Genomic DNA, 12,753 nt, shown 5'->3' with positions numbered 1-12,753 from the left:
GAGCCTGCTTTGGATTCCCTGTCTCCCCTATCTCTCTGCCCCTCCCTCGCTTCCACTCTCTCCCTCAAAAATAAATATTCAAAAAAAATTTTTTTAATAAAATCTTTGAGAGAAGCATTCTCTAGCCACCTCTCCTTCCCTTTTCTACAAGACACCCAAGTTTCTTGAAAGAGCAGATTAACCAATGCTCTTCGAGTGTTTTCTTGGACACTTCTTGTAAGTTTCAGGCAAAAAACATGCAATGGTTGGTTACCAGAAAAGGGGTAGGGGTGGAAGTAGTGAGCCCTAGATATAAAGACACACGAACAAGACTCATTTTCTGTCAGAGAGTCTGGCATCAGTGTTAAATTCAAACGAATGTGTTCATCCGCATTCCTGTGACGCCGGGAAAGGACAAGTTCCTGAAATCTGTGCACTGTATGAAGTGGCCATATGACTGCCATCAACATCTACCAGGGCTGGGCTTTGATCTGACGGGATTCCTTCAGGGACAAAGTATATTTTGTCAGGGGAAGGAGAAGTCATTAAATGTACATCATCCTTAGTTCTACACCACTTTAAATGAATTCAAAATATCCAAACATAAGCCAAAACACCCTATTTTAATATTCATTCATACACTTATTTATTGAGGAATAAACAATTTCATTGAACTCAGACCAGGAGTCCACGGGTCTCGAGGGCTTCTGTGTGTTTGTCAGTCTTCTTCACATTGTTTTTGGCCTGTTTCTTTAGCCGCAGGAGATGCTTTTTCTTCCAGTAATGGATCTTGGCTTCTCCTTCCTCTTCTCCCCCAGCGTGGCTTTTACAGCCTGGTGCTTCAGCCAGACCTCGTGAGCCAGGCGCCCAGGTAAGCAAGCTTCCGTGTAGGCTTCAGACGCACTAGCTTGAGGCCAGCAGGAACCACCATCCCCGTTTTCTTGTCATAGGGTGGCAGGATGCCATCTACCACACAGAGGCGGTCCGGGGCAGCCTGGCTCCCAGCGCGCCGCACACTGTCCTCCCGTGCGGCTGGGTTCTGGGGACGGCCACGGATCAGTTGGTGTTCAGCTGCTGGTGGAGGAAAGCCAAGTACTTAACTTGTTTTCGTAGAAATTTCCAGATGTGCTGATGCCCTCATAGCACACTACAGCCTTCCAGGCCGGCAGCACCTGGTTAGCCACAGCGGCCTCCAGGTGGCCCAGGAGATGTCCCCGGCCACTGAGCAGCAGGACCCGCCCCTCCTCCATCTTCAGCAGCCGCCTGGGGAAAACGCCCCATTTTTAATGCCAACCTTTGTCACCAACAAAAATCTGCAAAAAACAAAAAAAGTTGTAAACCCTGACCTCAATACCTTAAGAAGCCTTTACTGGCACTGTTAAGAGAATGGGGAAAAACCATTAACAGATTGGGAGAAAATATTTGCACATCCCATGTTTGTCAAAGGACTAGTATCAAGAAAGTATAGAGAACTCTTGGGGTGCCTGGGTGGCTCCTTCATTTGAGCATTCGACTCTTGATTTCAGCTCAGGTCATGATCCCAGAGTTGTGGGGTCAAGCTGCACCATGGGCTTCACACTGGGCATGGAGTCTGCTTAACATTTTCTCTCTCTCTGCCCCTTCCCTGCTCACATGCACACTGTCTGAAATAAAATTTAAAATTTAAAACAGGGGCTCCTGTGTGGCTCAGTCAGTTAAGCATCCGACTTCGGCTCAGGTCACGATCTCACGGTTCGTGGGTTCGAGCCCCGCGTCGGGCTCTGTGCTGACAGCTCAGAGCATGGAGCCTGTTTCGGATTCTGTGTCTCCCTCTCTCTCTGCCCCTCCCCTGCTCACGCTGTCTCACTCTCTCTCTCAGAAATAAATAAAACATTAAAAAAATTTTTTTAAATTAAAACAAAAAAGAATTCTCAAAACTAATAAACAAATGATACAATTTTAAAAAATGAGATACGGGGGTGCCCAGGTGGGTGGCTTAGTCAGTTAAGTGTCAGACTTTGGCTCAGATCATGATCTCATAGTTCATGAGTTCAAGCCTCACACCAGGCTCTCTGCTGTCAGCACAGACCCGCTTGGGGTCCTCTGTCTCCCTTCTCTCTTTCTCGGTCTCAAAAATAAACAAACATTTTTGAAAAATGACATAGGCACAGTCACTTCTCCACAGATGTAAAGTTGGCAGACAGGCACATGAAAAGATGTTCAGCATCATCAGCCACTAGGGAAATGCAAATAAAAACCACAGAGGTAAAACTACATATCTATTAAAACCATTAAAATTAAGAATACTGACAATACCAAGTGCTGGTGAAGATACAGAATAACTGGAAGTCTCCGCCTGGTTCTGTGGCACAATAGAGCATTGGACTTCGAGGCAGAGTAACTAGAACTCTCATACACTGCTACTAGAAATGTGAAATGGTCCAGCCCCTCTGGAAAACAGTCTGACAGTCTGTTATAAAGTTAAACGTACATCTACCATGTGACCTGTTTCACTCCTGTCTATTGTGTGTATCAATAATTCGCTCCTTTTTGTTGCTGAGTACGATTCCACTGGGTAAACAAACTGTGGTGTATCCATCTGATGCAATACTACTCAGCAACAACAGGGAAAGAATTGCTGATACACGTGATAACTTGGATGAGTCTCACAGACATTTTACTGAGTGAAAGAAGCCAGGCTCAAAAATTGCATATTGGATGATGCCTTTTATATGACATCCTTGAAAATATAAATCTGGACTGATGACAAACTGAGCAGTGGTTGCTGGGTGGCAAGGGAAGGGTGTGTCTATAAAGAGGTACACTAGGGAGTTTTTAAGGTGATGTAACCATCCTTTATTCTGAATGTGGTGGTATGAATCCATATATATATACCAACATTTATAAAACAATACAAAACACAAGTCAATGTAAAAGAATGTAAAAAAAAAAAAAAAGGCTTGTCACTATTTCAAATGATTTCTTTATCTGGCATTCCAATGATTTTAATGCCTTGAAGCAGTGTACTCTAGTAAGGTGGGTAAGAGGTATGGTTTTCTTTTCTGGACAGGAGAAGGATGTTTAGGGAAGCGGAGGTGGCAGGGCACCTGAGTGGCTCAGTTGGTTAAGCATCCGACTTTGGTTCAGGGCATGATCTTGCCGTTCCTGAGTTTGAGCCCTACATCGGGCTCTGTGCTGACAGCTCAGAGCCTGGAGCCTGTTTTGGATTCTGTCTCCCTCTCTGTCTCTGCCCTGTCCCCACTTGTGCTCTGTCTCTCTCTCAAAAATAAAAAACATTTAAAAAGTTAAAAAAAAAAAAAAGGAAAGATGAGGTGGGAAGTAGAGCTGGGGTGCGGACCCACAATTACCATGACTGTGATGCTTGTGATTAAAGCCCTGGCCTCCCAGTTGGTCTCTCTGCTTCCTACTCATACGCTACACTGTGTTTTCCTCAATTTCAAGTCTAATCATGTGACTTTCTTTCTTAATGCCAAGTAGCTTTGTTTACTGCCTGTGTACTTCTTACTTCCTCTCTAGACAGAGCTCACGGGTAGCTTAAAAAAAAAGGGGGGGGGCAGATGAGTAGAGCGACCCTTAATATACCACCCAGCAGGTGTTGAAACAGACATTTTCAAGGTGAGTTAGGAGCCAGAAGAGGGAGCACCCACATCGTATCTGGCCTGTCAGGAAGCCTCAGGAAAGACACTCCAATAACTCTGCTTGCCCTCTGCGGGATCCAGAGGAAACCCCCATAAAAAGTAGACAACAAGACCCTCCCAACCCTCTGGGTCTCCACCAAAATGAAGAGAGAACAGTAAGTATCTTTTTGCACATCACTTTAAGGACAAAGAATCACAGAGCAGGGACGTCGGAGATCTATTTCCCTAACATTTCAGCCTTTCCACGTTTCTTTCAGTTCCTCTTTCGCATCTAAGGGCCTTTGAAGATTTTCTTCCCTCCGATGAGCGTTTTCCTCACCCTCTTCCCTTCGACTAACCTCTAAATACCTTCAAGGTTTCAACTCAACATTACTTTCTGAATGTTTGGAGAAAATGGAGGCTCTCCTCTCCCCCTCGTTGAGAGTAACCCTATGTTGCCTGCTCCCACAGCAGCCTGTACTGTCCTTTCTGAGCACGCGTGCCATTGTCCCCCCTGCGTACGAGCTGCCTTCCAGCAGCCTGTAAGGTGTGACAGCAAGTACCATCTGCCCTGTGCCCAGGGCCTGGCACAGAACCCGGCACTGGGGAGCTGCTCAGAAGGACGTGTCGCTTCCATTGCATTTCAGTAGTCAGTCCAACTTCCTCATTTGAAAGCGAAAAACCAAGGCACGTAGGTAGGAAAGTGAGTTGTCCAGCAATCTCAAGTTCATGGCCAGGCCAGAGCGGGCATGCAGATTGGATGGCTGTCTCTCTGCCCTGGGGCCCAGTGGAGTTCTCCTTGGCTTCCTTCTTTCCTCCCAAAGCAGGACAATAATCAATTCAGACATTGTTTTTCTTTTATTATCATTATCTGGGTTTTCATTTCTTCTAAAATGTGCACAAAGATGGGAGTTTTCCAAGGACATTTTTGATTCATGAAAAACATGCTATTGAAGGGTGAGAAGTGGATGTTCCCTTTAAAAATTTTCCCCACTTCCCACTTTTAAATTTGAACATTTTTGAATCTCTAGAAAATTTGCCCAAGAGGACAATAAAGACTCATCAGGATTCATCAGCTGCTAACATGTTCACAGTGGCTCGCTTTCTCTAGCTCTCTCCCTGTATATATATTTCCTGTCTTCTGTATGTGTACATAGACTATATATATATATGTATATATTCTCTAGATATACATGTACACATATACTTAAGTCTTTGCTGAACCATTTCAGAGTCAGGTATAGACTAAAAATGATTATACTTTACCCCTGAACACTTCAGCACGTATCCATTAAGAACAAGAGCAATCTCCTACAGAAATACAACATAATTATCAGGCTTACAACACTCAGCTAGCATAGATCCAGACTCAAACGTCCCCAGTTATCTCCACTATGTCCTTGATAGCTGCTTTGAAAGAATCCAGGAACCAGGGGCGCCTGGCTGGCTCAGTCAGAAGAGTGTGAGACTCTCGATCTCGGGGTTGTAAGTTCGAGCCTCACATTGGGTGTAGAGATTACTTAAAAATAAAAATCTTTAAAAAGATAAGTAAATCATAAAAACCCAGGATCCAATCAAGAATCACAAATTGCACTTTCTTGCCTCCTTAGTCTTTTCGAATCTAACACATTCCTTACTACATTATCTTTCATGATACGAACACTTTTGAAAGGTCCAGTCCAGTTGTATTAGAATGTCCCTAATGTGAATTTGTCTGATCAGTTCCTCATGGTTCCATCCAGATTAAACTTTTTTTCTCTCTGAGCAAGAATGCCACTTGCATGACACGGTGGGTGGCTTTCCACTGCAGTGCCTTCATTTCAGATGTCCTGGGCCTTGAGGACATGTGCCAGATCCCCAAAGCCCCCAGGGCTGGGCAGTGGGAAGGCCCAGGGAGCCAACAGGTAAAGGTCAAAGCTTCAGTCTTGGGCAGAGTTCATGGCCAGCGATGGCTGTTGACTATGGGGCCCTCCAGCTGGGCAACCAAGGCCAAGGTAAGAACGTGTCCTTCCCACCACAAGCTCCAGGTGACCAGTGGCCAGCTCCTCAGCTAATGGGTCACCTGTAGCCGTGGCCACCCTCTGTTGATGCAGCTGCCAGAGGAACAAGAAGAGAGTGCAGGTGATAACCACGGCAATGCAGTCCTGCCGGAGAGCAGGGACAGCGAGGGGACAGGGGCACATTGACAGAGAACCGGAACGCAAAACCGACCGAAAGGGTGCAAGGCAGAGGGGACACACACACATCAGAGGAGATAAAAGCAGAGAGTGAGAGACACAGAAATATCAAGACTCAGACACACAGGCCCACAGGGAAAAGAAAGCACCAGCTGATGCCCTTCACTAACAACTTCCAAGTATGTTTCTCAGGTTCTTGGCTTTAAGATTTTGGAAAGTGAAGGGGCACCTGGGTGGCTCAGTCAGTTAAGAGACAGACTTCCGGACTTGGGCTCAGGTCATGAACTCACAGTTCATGGGTTTGAGCCCTGCTGTGGGCTCTGTGCTGACAGCTTAGAGCCTAGAGCCTGCTTCAGATTCTGTGTGTGTCTCTCTCTCCCTCCCTCTCTCTCTCTCTCTCTCTCTGCCCCTCCCTCCCCTGCTTGTGCATGCTCTCTGCTTCTGTCTCAAAAATAAAAAATAAACATTAAAAAAAAAGATTTTGGAAAATGAAAAGAGTATTTTATAGTGGTCAGACTCAAAGGGCACGAGGGTTTCTCCCAAGGGCCCATGAGGGGTCACCCACTCACTCATTCTGTACTTTTCCAAACACAGAAGTTCTCTCTGGTGCCCCCAAACCAGGCCCTGGGCCAGAAGTTTCCTGCCCTGGCTCAGAATGTCTTCCCGTTTTTCACAGGGCTTGTCAGCACAAAGAAACCTACTTGTAGCACATCTGGGGTGAAGAAGGGGGGAGAAGCAGACAGAAGGGAGGATCCAGAGAAAAGACGGCCACTAAAAATAGCCTTCCCTCTGTGAGGAGGGAGGAACCTACCACCCAGGGAGCTGCCCAGTGGGTGTGACCTTAGCTAATAATACTAGGCCAGGGTTTTCTCACGGGGAGAGGGACTAGAAGGTGGGGGGAGGGGAGGGAAGCTGCTGGCTCCTGGACTCAACGGTTCTGGGATAGGGCTCCCCACAGAGGAGCTCTGCATGGTCAGAGAGGGCTTTCTGACAATAATGTGCACTGCCTGTACTTTTCTTTGGGAAAAGAAAAGAAGAAAATGGGAAAAGCCAGGACCTCGGCTTCAGGGCTCATGGCTGAACACCATGAGGCCCCTTTCCACCCCTGCCCAACAGAACCAACCCCCCCCCCCGGGGCAGTGCGTCTTACTGAGGAAGTTGAGGGGCGTCAAGGGGCGGGAGAGGACATCCTGAAAACTCTCCAGCCATTCCCGCTGCTCCTTCTCGCTGGGGCAGGTGAAGATGAACCTCCGCTCGGGGGTGACGATGGTGAGGCCGGCTTTCCAGCGGTTCCCTCGGATACCCTTGGGCAGGTCTTCATAGACATCGTACCCCTGCTCGCTGCTCCCAAGAAAAACCTGGCCCTGCTCAAAGGCGTCCTAGAAATAGAAGACGCGTGGTCATCGGAGGCCACGCCTGGGGCAGAGGGACGCCTGCAGCCATGACATCCCCAGGCTGTGTTTTATGTGCGTGTCAGGGGTCTCTGGCTGCGGGGAATTTGAAAGAGTAAAGAAACCACAATATGAATCACACATGTGACCTGTTAAAAAATACTTACTATTTATGGACAGCTTATATGTCCCAAGAATTCAAGGGTTTACCTTAAGTAACTCCTATAATCCTCATGGCAACCTCTGAGGAAGGCTTATTTTCCAGAGGAAGAAACAGGCACAGAGTTAAGTGCTCTGCCCAAGGCATACCACTAAGAGGCAGGCCGGAAAGTTCTAAGAAGCCCGCAGTCCTACCACTGGCCTCCTGGTGATAAGTGAGCCCTGGAGGCCGGAGGACAAGAAACGGCCAGCCCAGCTGTTTAACTACACTGGCAGCATTTAGGATACGCGGACTTCCTGCAAGGTGCGAGAGAATAGCTCCCCTCACAGGGGATGACTTAGAGGCAAGCAAAGGAGGAGGTGTGTCACTCGCCAGGTTTCCCCAGCCCTGTGGCTTCCCCATGGCCCCCCACTAGGACTGACCCCCTCCTGTCTGGGGGTGCACTGGAGAGGGGCCAGCAGTGGCTCTTACCAGTGGGTTCTTGTAATAGAGCAGCCTCCGCTCCTGGGGATCCAGGGCGAACCACCTTTTCTTGAAAGGTTCTCTCTGCTGCAAAAGNCTACACCTTGGGAGCCAGCCAGTCCCTTCCAGACACCCCAGGGCTCCTCCCTGAGGCTCTGCCCACCCTCTGACCCCCCTGCCGGCTACCCCCTGTGCCTCTGGGTGCTACTGTGGGTAGGAAGAGGCGCCCTCCGCTTTCTCAGGTGGCGGACAAGAAGTCTCAGAAAAAGGAACCTGGGGAAATCAGTAGCCGCTGCTCAGCAAGGCCGAAAGCGCTGGCCTTGGCGGAATTGTAACCGAGGTCAGGGGAAAGAAAGCCCCTGGCAAGAACCTCTGCGGACTGGCTGTGCCATTGGCTGGTGAAGGCAGAAAACAAAACGTGCAACCCTTCTTCTCCTTTCTAAGCTGCCTGGGGGCCTTCTTTCACGCTGACTGCCCAACCCCTTCCACCGCAGTCTTGACAACCATCTTGTCAACACACTACACCTTTAAAACATAAAGCACTGAATTGCTGCTGCTTTGGGGATTTTGTTTCATTTTTTTAGGAGGTTCCCTCTGCTTTCCCTTCTCCCCCTTCTCCCTCTTCCAACCACCAGAACCCTCACCAGCCAGACTTCTGGTCTGAGACGCCCTCACCGCAGGACTCCTGGGGAGGCCCAGGAGTGGCCAGGTTTCCCTTCCTTCAGAGGAGTGCAGATGAGCAGCGCTGGGAGCCCGGGGCAGGTTTAGGGAAGGAGAGCAGAGGCTGACTTGGAGGGAGGGTGTGTGTGCTGGGGAGAGTGCCTGCAGAGGTATGTTTTCTCAGACCAATCACAAGCCCCTGTCTCCCTCGGATGGTCCTGGTGGACCCCCCCAGCACAAGGCACCCAAGGGTTCTGGAAAGTGCAAAAGCTGTCCTCCAAAGAGTCCCTTTTCAGTTCTGCTGCCCCAGGCATTGGCTCCATTAGAAGGAGTTAAGGGGAAGGAAGCTGCTGGTGATGCTGACAAAGGAAGAGGCCAGGAGGCGCGCCGGCAGGTGCTGCACCGCACACCTGTCTTCATTTGGTCTTTTGCCCCCAAGCACTCACAAACATTGGGTTACTTCCCTTCCTCTTCCCGCCCCCCGGGGCCCCACTTTCCTACTTCCCAAATTCTGAACTACCGCCTGCTGGAACCAGGGCCCTGTGAATCGCACAGAGAGCGGTGAGATGTACCTTTGGACCCGTCTTTTCCATGAAGCCCTGTTTGAGGTAGTTCCTGGTGATGAGGGGCACGAGCTGGGGGAAGAGAGACATACAGTGACCCCCCGACTCACATGCCAGGGGTTCAAGGCTCCCCAACAAAGGGGAAGTTTGGAATGGGGAAGGATGTGTGCTCATGGTTCACGGGGTTATATTTGGAACATGGGATGCATGCAATATTAATATTTCAACAGAGGCAGACGACAGCATCTCAGATGTTTGCAGCACTTACCAGCAGAGCCGAATTTCGGTGTAAGGACCTAGTCTAAGGATCCCCTCAGTATCCCCAAGAGGTAGACATCGGCAAGGCTCCGAGGAGACCCTCCTGGTGCCATCAGGGGACATACTCTGAGGGTCTACTCGGTGTCAGGCTCTGGATGAACTTCTCAACCACCCTGCGAGGTGGGTACGTTAATCTTCGTTGGACGTCTGAACAAACCAGGCCCCTGGTGGGTGGTGGGGATTTTCCCTAAATCATGCCACTGGCGGGTGGGAAAGTTGGGATTCACACCAAGGTCTGCAGACACTAGAAGGACACTAATGGTGCTCCTACCACTTCACCATGACACTAAGTATTCTCATGCCAGAGCCCTCTGACCAGGCCCCTGGCCGAGACCTGGTCCTTGACAGGGATTCTGACGCAGGCCCACAGGAGATGGTGGCAGAATAGGCAAGTAGAGAAAGCTCCGGACTAGGAGCTGGGAGACCTGGGTTCTAGCTGCAGGTCTGATCTTGACAAGCTGTACAATCTGGGTAAGACCTTGTCCTTCTCTGGGCCCATTTCCCTCTGCATAATGAGGAGACTGGATTGTATAATCTCCAGGAGCCCTTCCAGCTTGCCAACTGATACCTAGAGAAGTTTCCAGGAATGAACGCTGGCCCCCTATACCCTAGCGGCTCAATCTGGCAAGTCTAGAGCTTCCTAGGACAGCTGAGGCTTCCCAGAGCAAAGGGTTGTTCTCCAGAGCTCCAGAGCCCAGGACACAGCAAAGGGGAAGTGAAGGCTGGGAAGTCTGAAGGGAGGAAAATGGTGAAAAAATAAACCATGCCACTCTCTTCTCCCTAAACTACATTCTGCAGGCTTTAGTTCCTTCATTTGGGATAAAAAGTGCCAAGCTGCTTGATAGTGTGAACCTGGGCCAGGGCAAGGCTCGGCTAGGCCCAGGGAAACAACTGGAAGAAGGAAGATCACATGGATGGAGCGCTCCTTGCTGAACCTCAAAAGCCTTGGCTCACTCGAGTCTCACAACAGCCTTGGAAAGTAGGCGCTGTCCCCATGGTGACGAGAGGAGGAACCCAAGGCTCAGAGAGGGGAGGCGACGTGACTTGAGGGGCCACGCGTTTCTTATCTAGGACCACGTTCCACACTGGAACTCCTCGGCTGTCTGGCCTCTGCATCCCTAAGCTCGAGGCAGGTCCAGGCGGTTGCCCAGAACCTCACACCACACCTGGACACGGGGTGGGGAAAGGCAACAGAGAGATGAGCGTGGGGAGGAGAGCAGCGGTGGGCGAGGGGAGGCCAGAGGACATTGAGGAGTTGGCCCAAGACCGAGTCCCTCTGCAGGGGTCAGCAAAATTATAGCACCAGGCCAGTGACTCAGGCTGAGAGTCTGCACTCTGTCCTCCGAGATCCCCAGTCAGCAGGGAGCACCCACAATGGCCTCCCGTTCTGGGTGCTGACTCTGCAGACCCAGAGGCTCTTGCCCCAGGCTTGGCTGGAGTCACTCCCAGGGAGCTGCTATTTTGGTGCATTGCCCAGCCTGGAGTGGACACCCATTTCCAAACTTAGCCCCCTGCAAACCTTGGAATGAAGGAGAATTGAGGCTTTCAAGGGGGGTCTAACAGTTTGGAACAAGAAAATCCCAGGGCAGGGGGGCGCCTGGGTGGTTCAGTCGGTTGAGCATCCAACTCCTGATTTCGGCTCAGGTCATGATCTCATGGTTTGTGAGTTCGAGCCTCACGTCATGCTCTGTGCTGACAGTGCAGAGTCTGCTTGGGATTTTCTCTATCTCTATCTTTCTCTCTCTCCCTCTCTCTCTCTCTCTCAAAAAAAAAAAAAATCCAGGATTAATATGGTGCTTGCACCCCCATAATATACAAAGCCCTTTAAGAGCAGGGCCTAAAGCAGACACCAGACCATAGGACCTCAGAGCTGGAAGGGACCCTGAAGATGACCCAGACCCACCGCATCTTACAGACGTGGGAACCGATGCACGGAGAAGTGGCGTGACCAGCAGCAGGCAAAGAGCAAGTTAGCGACAGGGCACCTGTGAGAACCCAAGGTGGCATCGTCTGCCCCACACACCTGAGAGTCAGACACCCCACATGTCTGAGGACAACCAAACTGAAGTTCTCAGGGTCACCATTACCTTGGCCCCAGAAGGCAGACTGTTCCTGTCAGAACGGTAATGGAGAAGATCCCATCACCTTCCCAAGACCAGAACACAAAGGGGCAAAGGACACTCGAGTGGGAAGAGCACCTTTGGGTATTCACTTTGACCTTCCTGGGACTTGGTTTCTCTTCAATAAAATGGGAATGATCACCCCACCTAACTGCCCGCTGCAAGGGATTACTAGATTAAAGGGGCTCAAAGCACTTTGTAAACAGTACATTAAGGATCATTTGCACATTTCAGTGGGAGAAGGAGTCAGAAAGAGAGGCCCAAATCCCAAGCCCCTTGACACTGGGGACAGTGGCTATGCGTCCCTGAGAAAGAGTCTGATCTTGCCACGTGTGAGGCCATAACTCCCTGAAGAAAGCCTTTGGTTTCCGTCTGAGTTTCCACCCTCACATCTCAAGGTCTTGTCCACAAACAAAGCTAGCCTAGCCTCTGAGTATTTTGGGGGGTCAGCAGACAAGAAGCAGAGGTGGCAGGGGGGAGACTCAGAAGGTGGGGTCCACATTTAGCTCACCTCAGACTCTGGGAGCTCAGGAAAGGCCATTTTCAGGTATTGCAGACGGGCTGCTCGGAGGGCATTGAACCAGTCCACTATCTCCTGCAGAGAAAAATGGGGACAGACAGCCTGTGAGACAGAGTAGTGGGGGGTGGAGTCTGCTGGCAGGGAGCCCGCGGGTCTTCCATTCAGCACATGCACACCCCTCAGTTCTGCTCAGCGCCTGCCTGTGTGCTGATCACAGAGCCTGGGGGCTCCCCTGAGCAGGTGGGAAGCCACTGACAGGGAGCCGTCCAGAGCCCTAGGGAAGGAGGAAGGTGAAGTGCACTAGAGTTGGCAATGGCCTAATATGCTAAGAACCACCTGACAATCTCTTTAAAGTGCAGATTGGGATTGGGGGGGGTGGGGTTGGGCCTGAGATCCTGCATTCCTAACAAGCTCTCTGGTGATGTGGCACTGGCTGGCCGGTGGGACATCACTGGGGGAGCAAGTGTCCTCAGATGTCAAAGATGGGCCGTCAAGTGGGGGCAGGTGCACCTGGGGATTCTCCTCCAATAGAAATGCTCATGGCCTGACGCGCAGCTCGGGGCCAAGCTGGCCTGGACTTTTGCACGCCGCGGGGGGAACGCACCCTCAGCGGTGTGGGCCACCCATCTAGCGGGCTCTGCCTTGGCTTTGCTGCTCTGCAACGGGTCCTCCCCACAGCAGCCAGAGCGATTTTCTCACTGCAAATGTAACCAAGCCCAGCGTAGAGCCCCCTCTACCCTCAGGAGAAAAATCTAAGTATGACGACTTTGCCCTCTGAGCTCCCTC

At 50.5% G+C, this 12,753-nt stretch overlaps 1 protein-coding gene and 1 pseudogene across 1 annotated transcript in view; both read right to left on the bottom strand.

Annotated features, from left to right (window-relative positions):
- Nucleotides 1-603: 603 nt before the first annotated feature.
- Nucleotides 604-1,273, bottom strand: LOC144219639 (large ribosomal subunit protein uL13 pseudogene; annotated as a pseudogene).
- Nucleotides 1,274-3,637: 2,364 nt separating this feature from the next.
- The window catches only part of ADAP2 (ArfGAP with dual PH domains 2), a 29,726-nt gene continuing 20,610 nt past the window's right edge, over nt 3,638-12,753 (bottom strand). The window contains exons 7-11 of the mRNA XM_077749862.1: nt 11,959-12,042; nt 9,019-9,081; nt 7,796-7,873; nt 6,924-7,152; nt 3,638-5,689 (exon numbers count right to left, since the gene is read on the bottom strand). Coding sequence (XP_077605988.1) covers nt 5,655-5,689; nt 6,924-7,152; nt 7,796-7,873; nt 9,019-9,081; nt 11,959-12,042 — 489 coding nt within the window. The 3' untranslated portion in view covers nt 3,638-5,654. The remainder of the gene's footprint in view (nt 5,690-6,923; nt 7,153-7,795; nt 7,874-9,018; nt 9,082-11,958; nt 12,043-12,753) is intronic.

The sequence above is a fragment of the Crocuta crocuta genome, unplaced genomic scaffold (assembly GCF_008692635.1).
Source record: "Crocuta crocuta isolate KB4526 unplaced genomic scaffold, BGI_CrCroc_1.0 scaffold149, whole genome shotgun sequence".
NCBI classification, from domain to species: domain Eukaryota; kingdom Metazoa; phylum Chordata; class Mammalia; order Carnivora; family Hyaenidae; genus Crocuta; species Crocuta crocuta.
The sequence above is the reverse complement of the archived record's forward strand: the minus strand, read 5'-3'. Positions and strand labels throughout refer to the sequence as shown.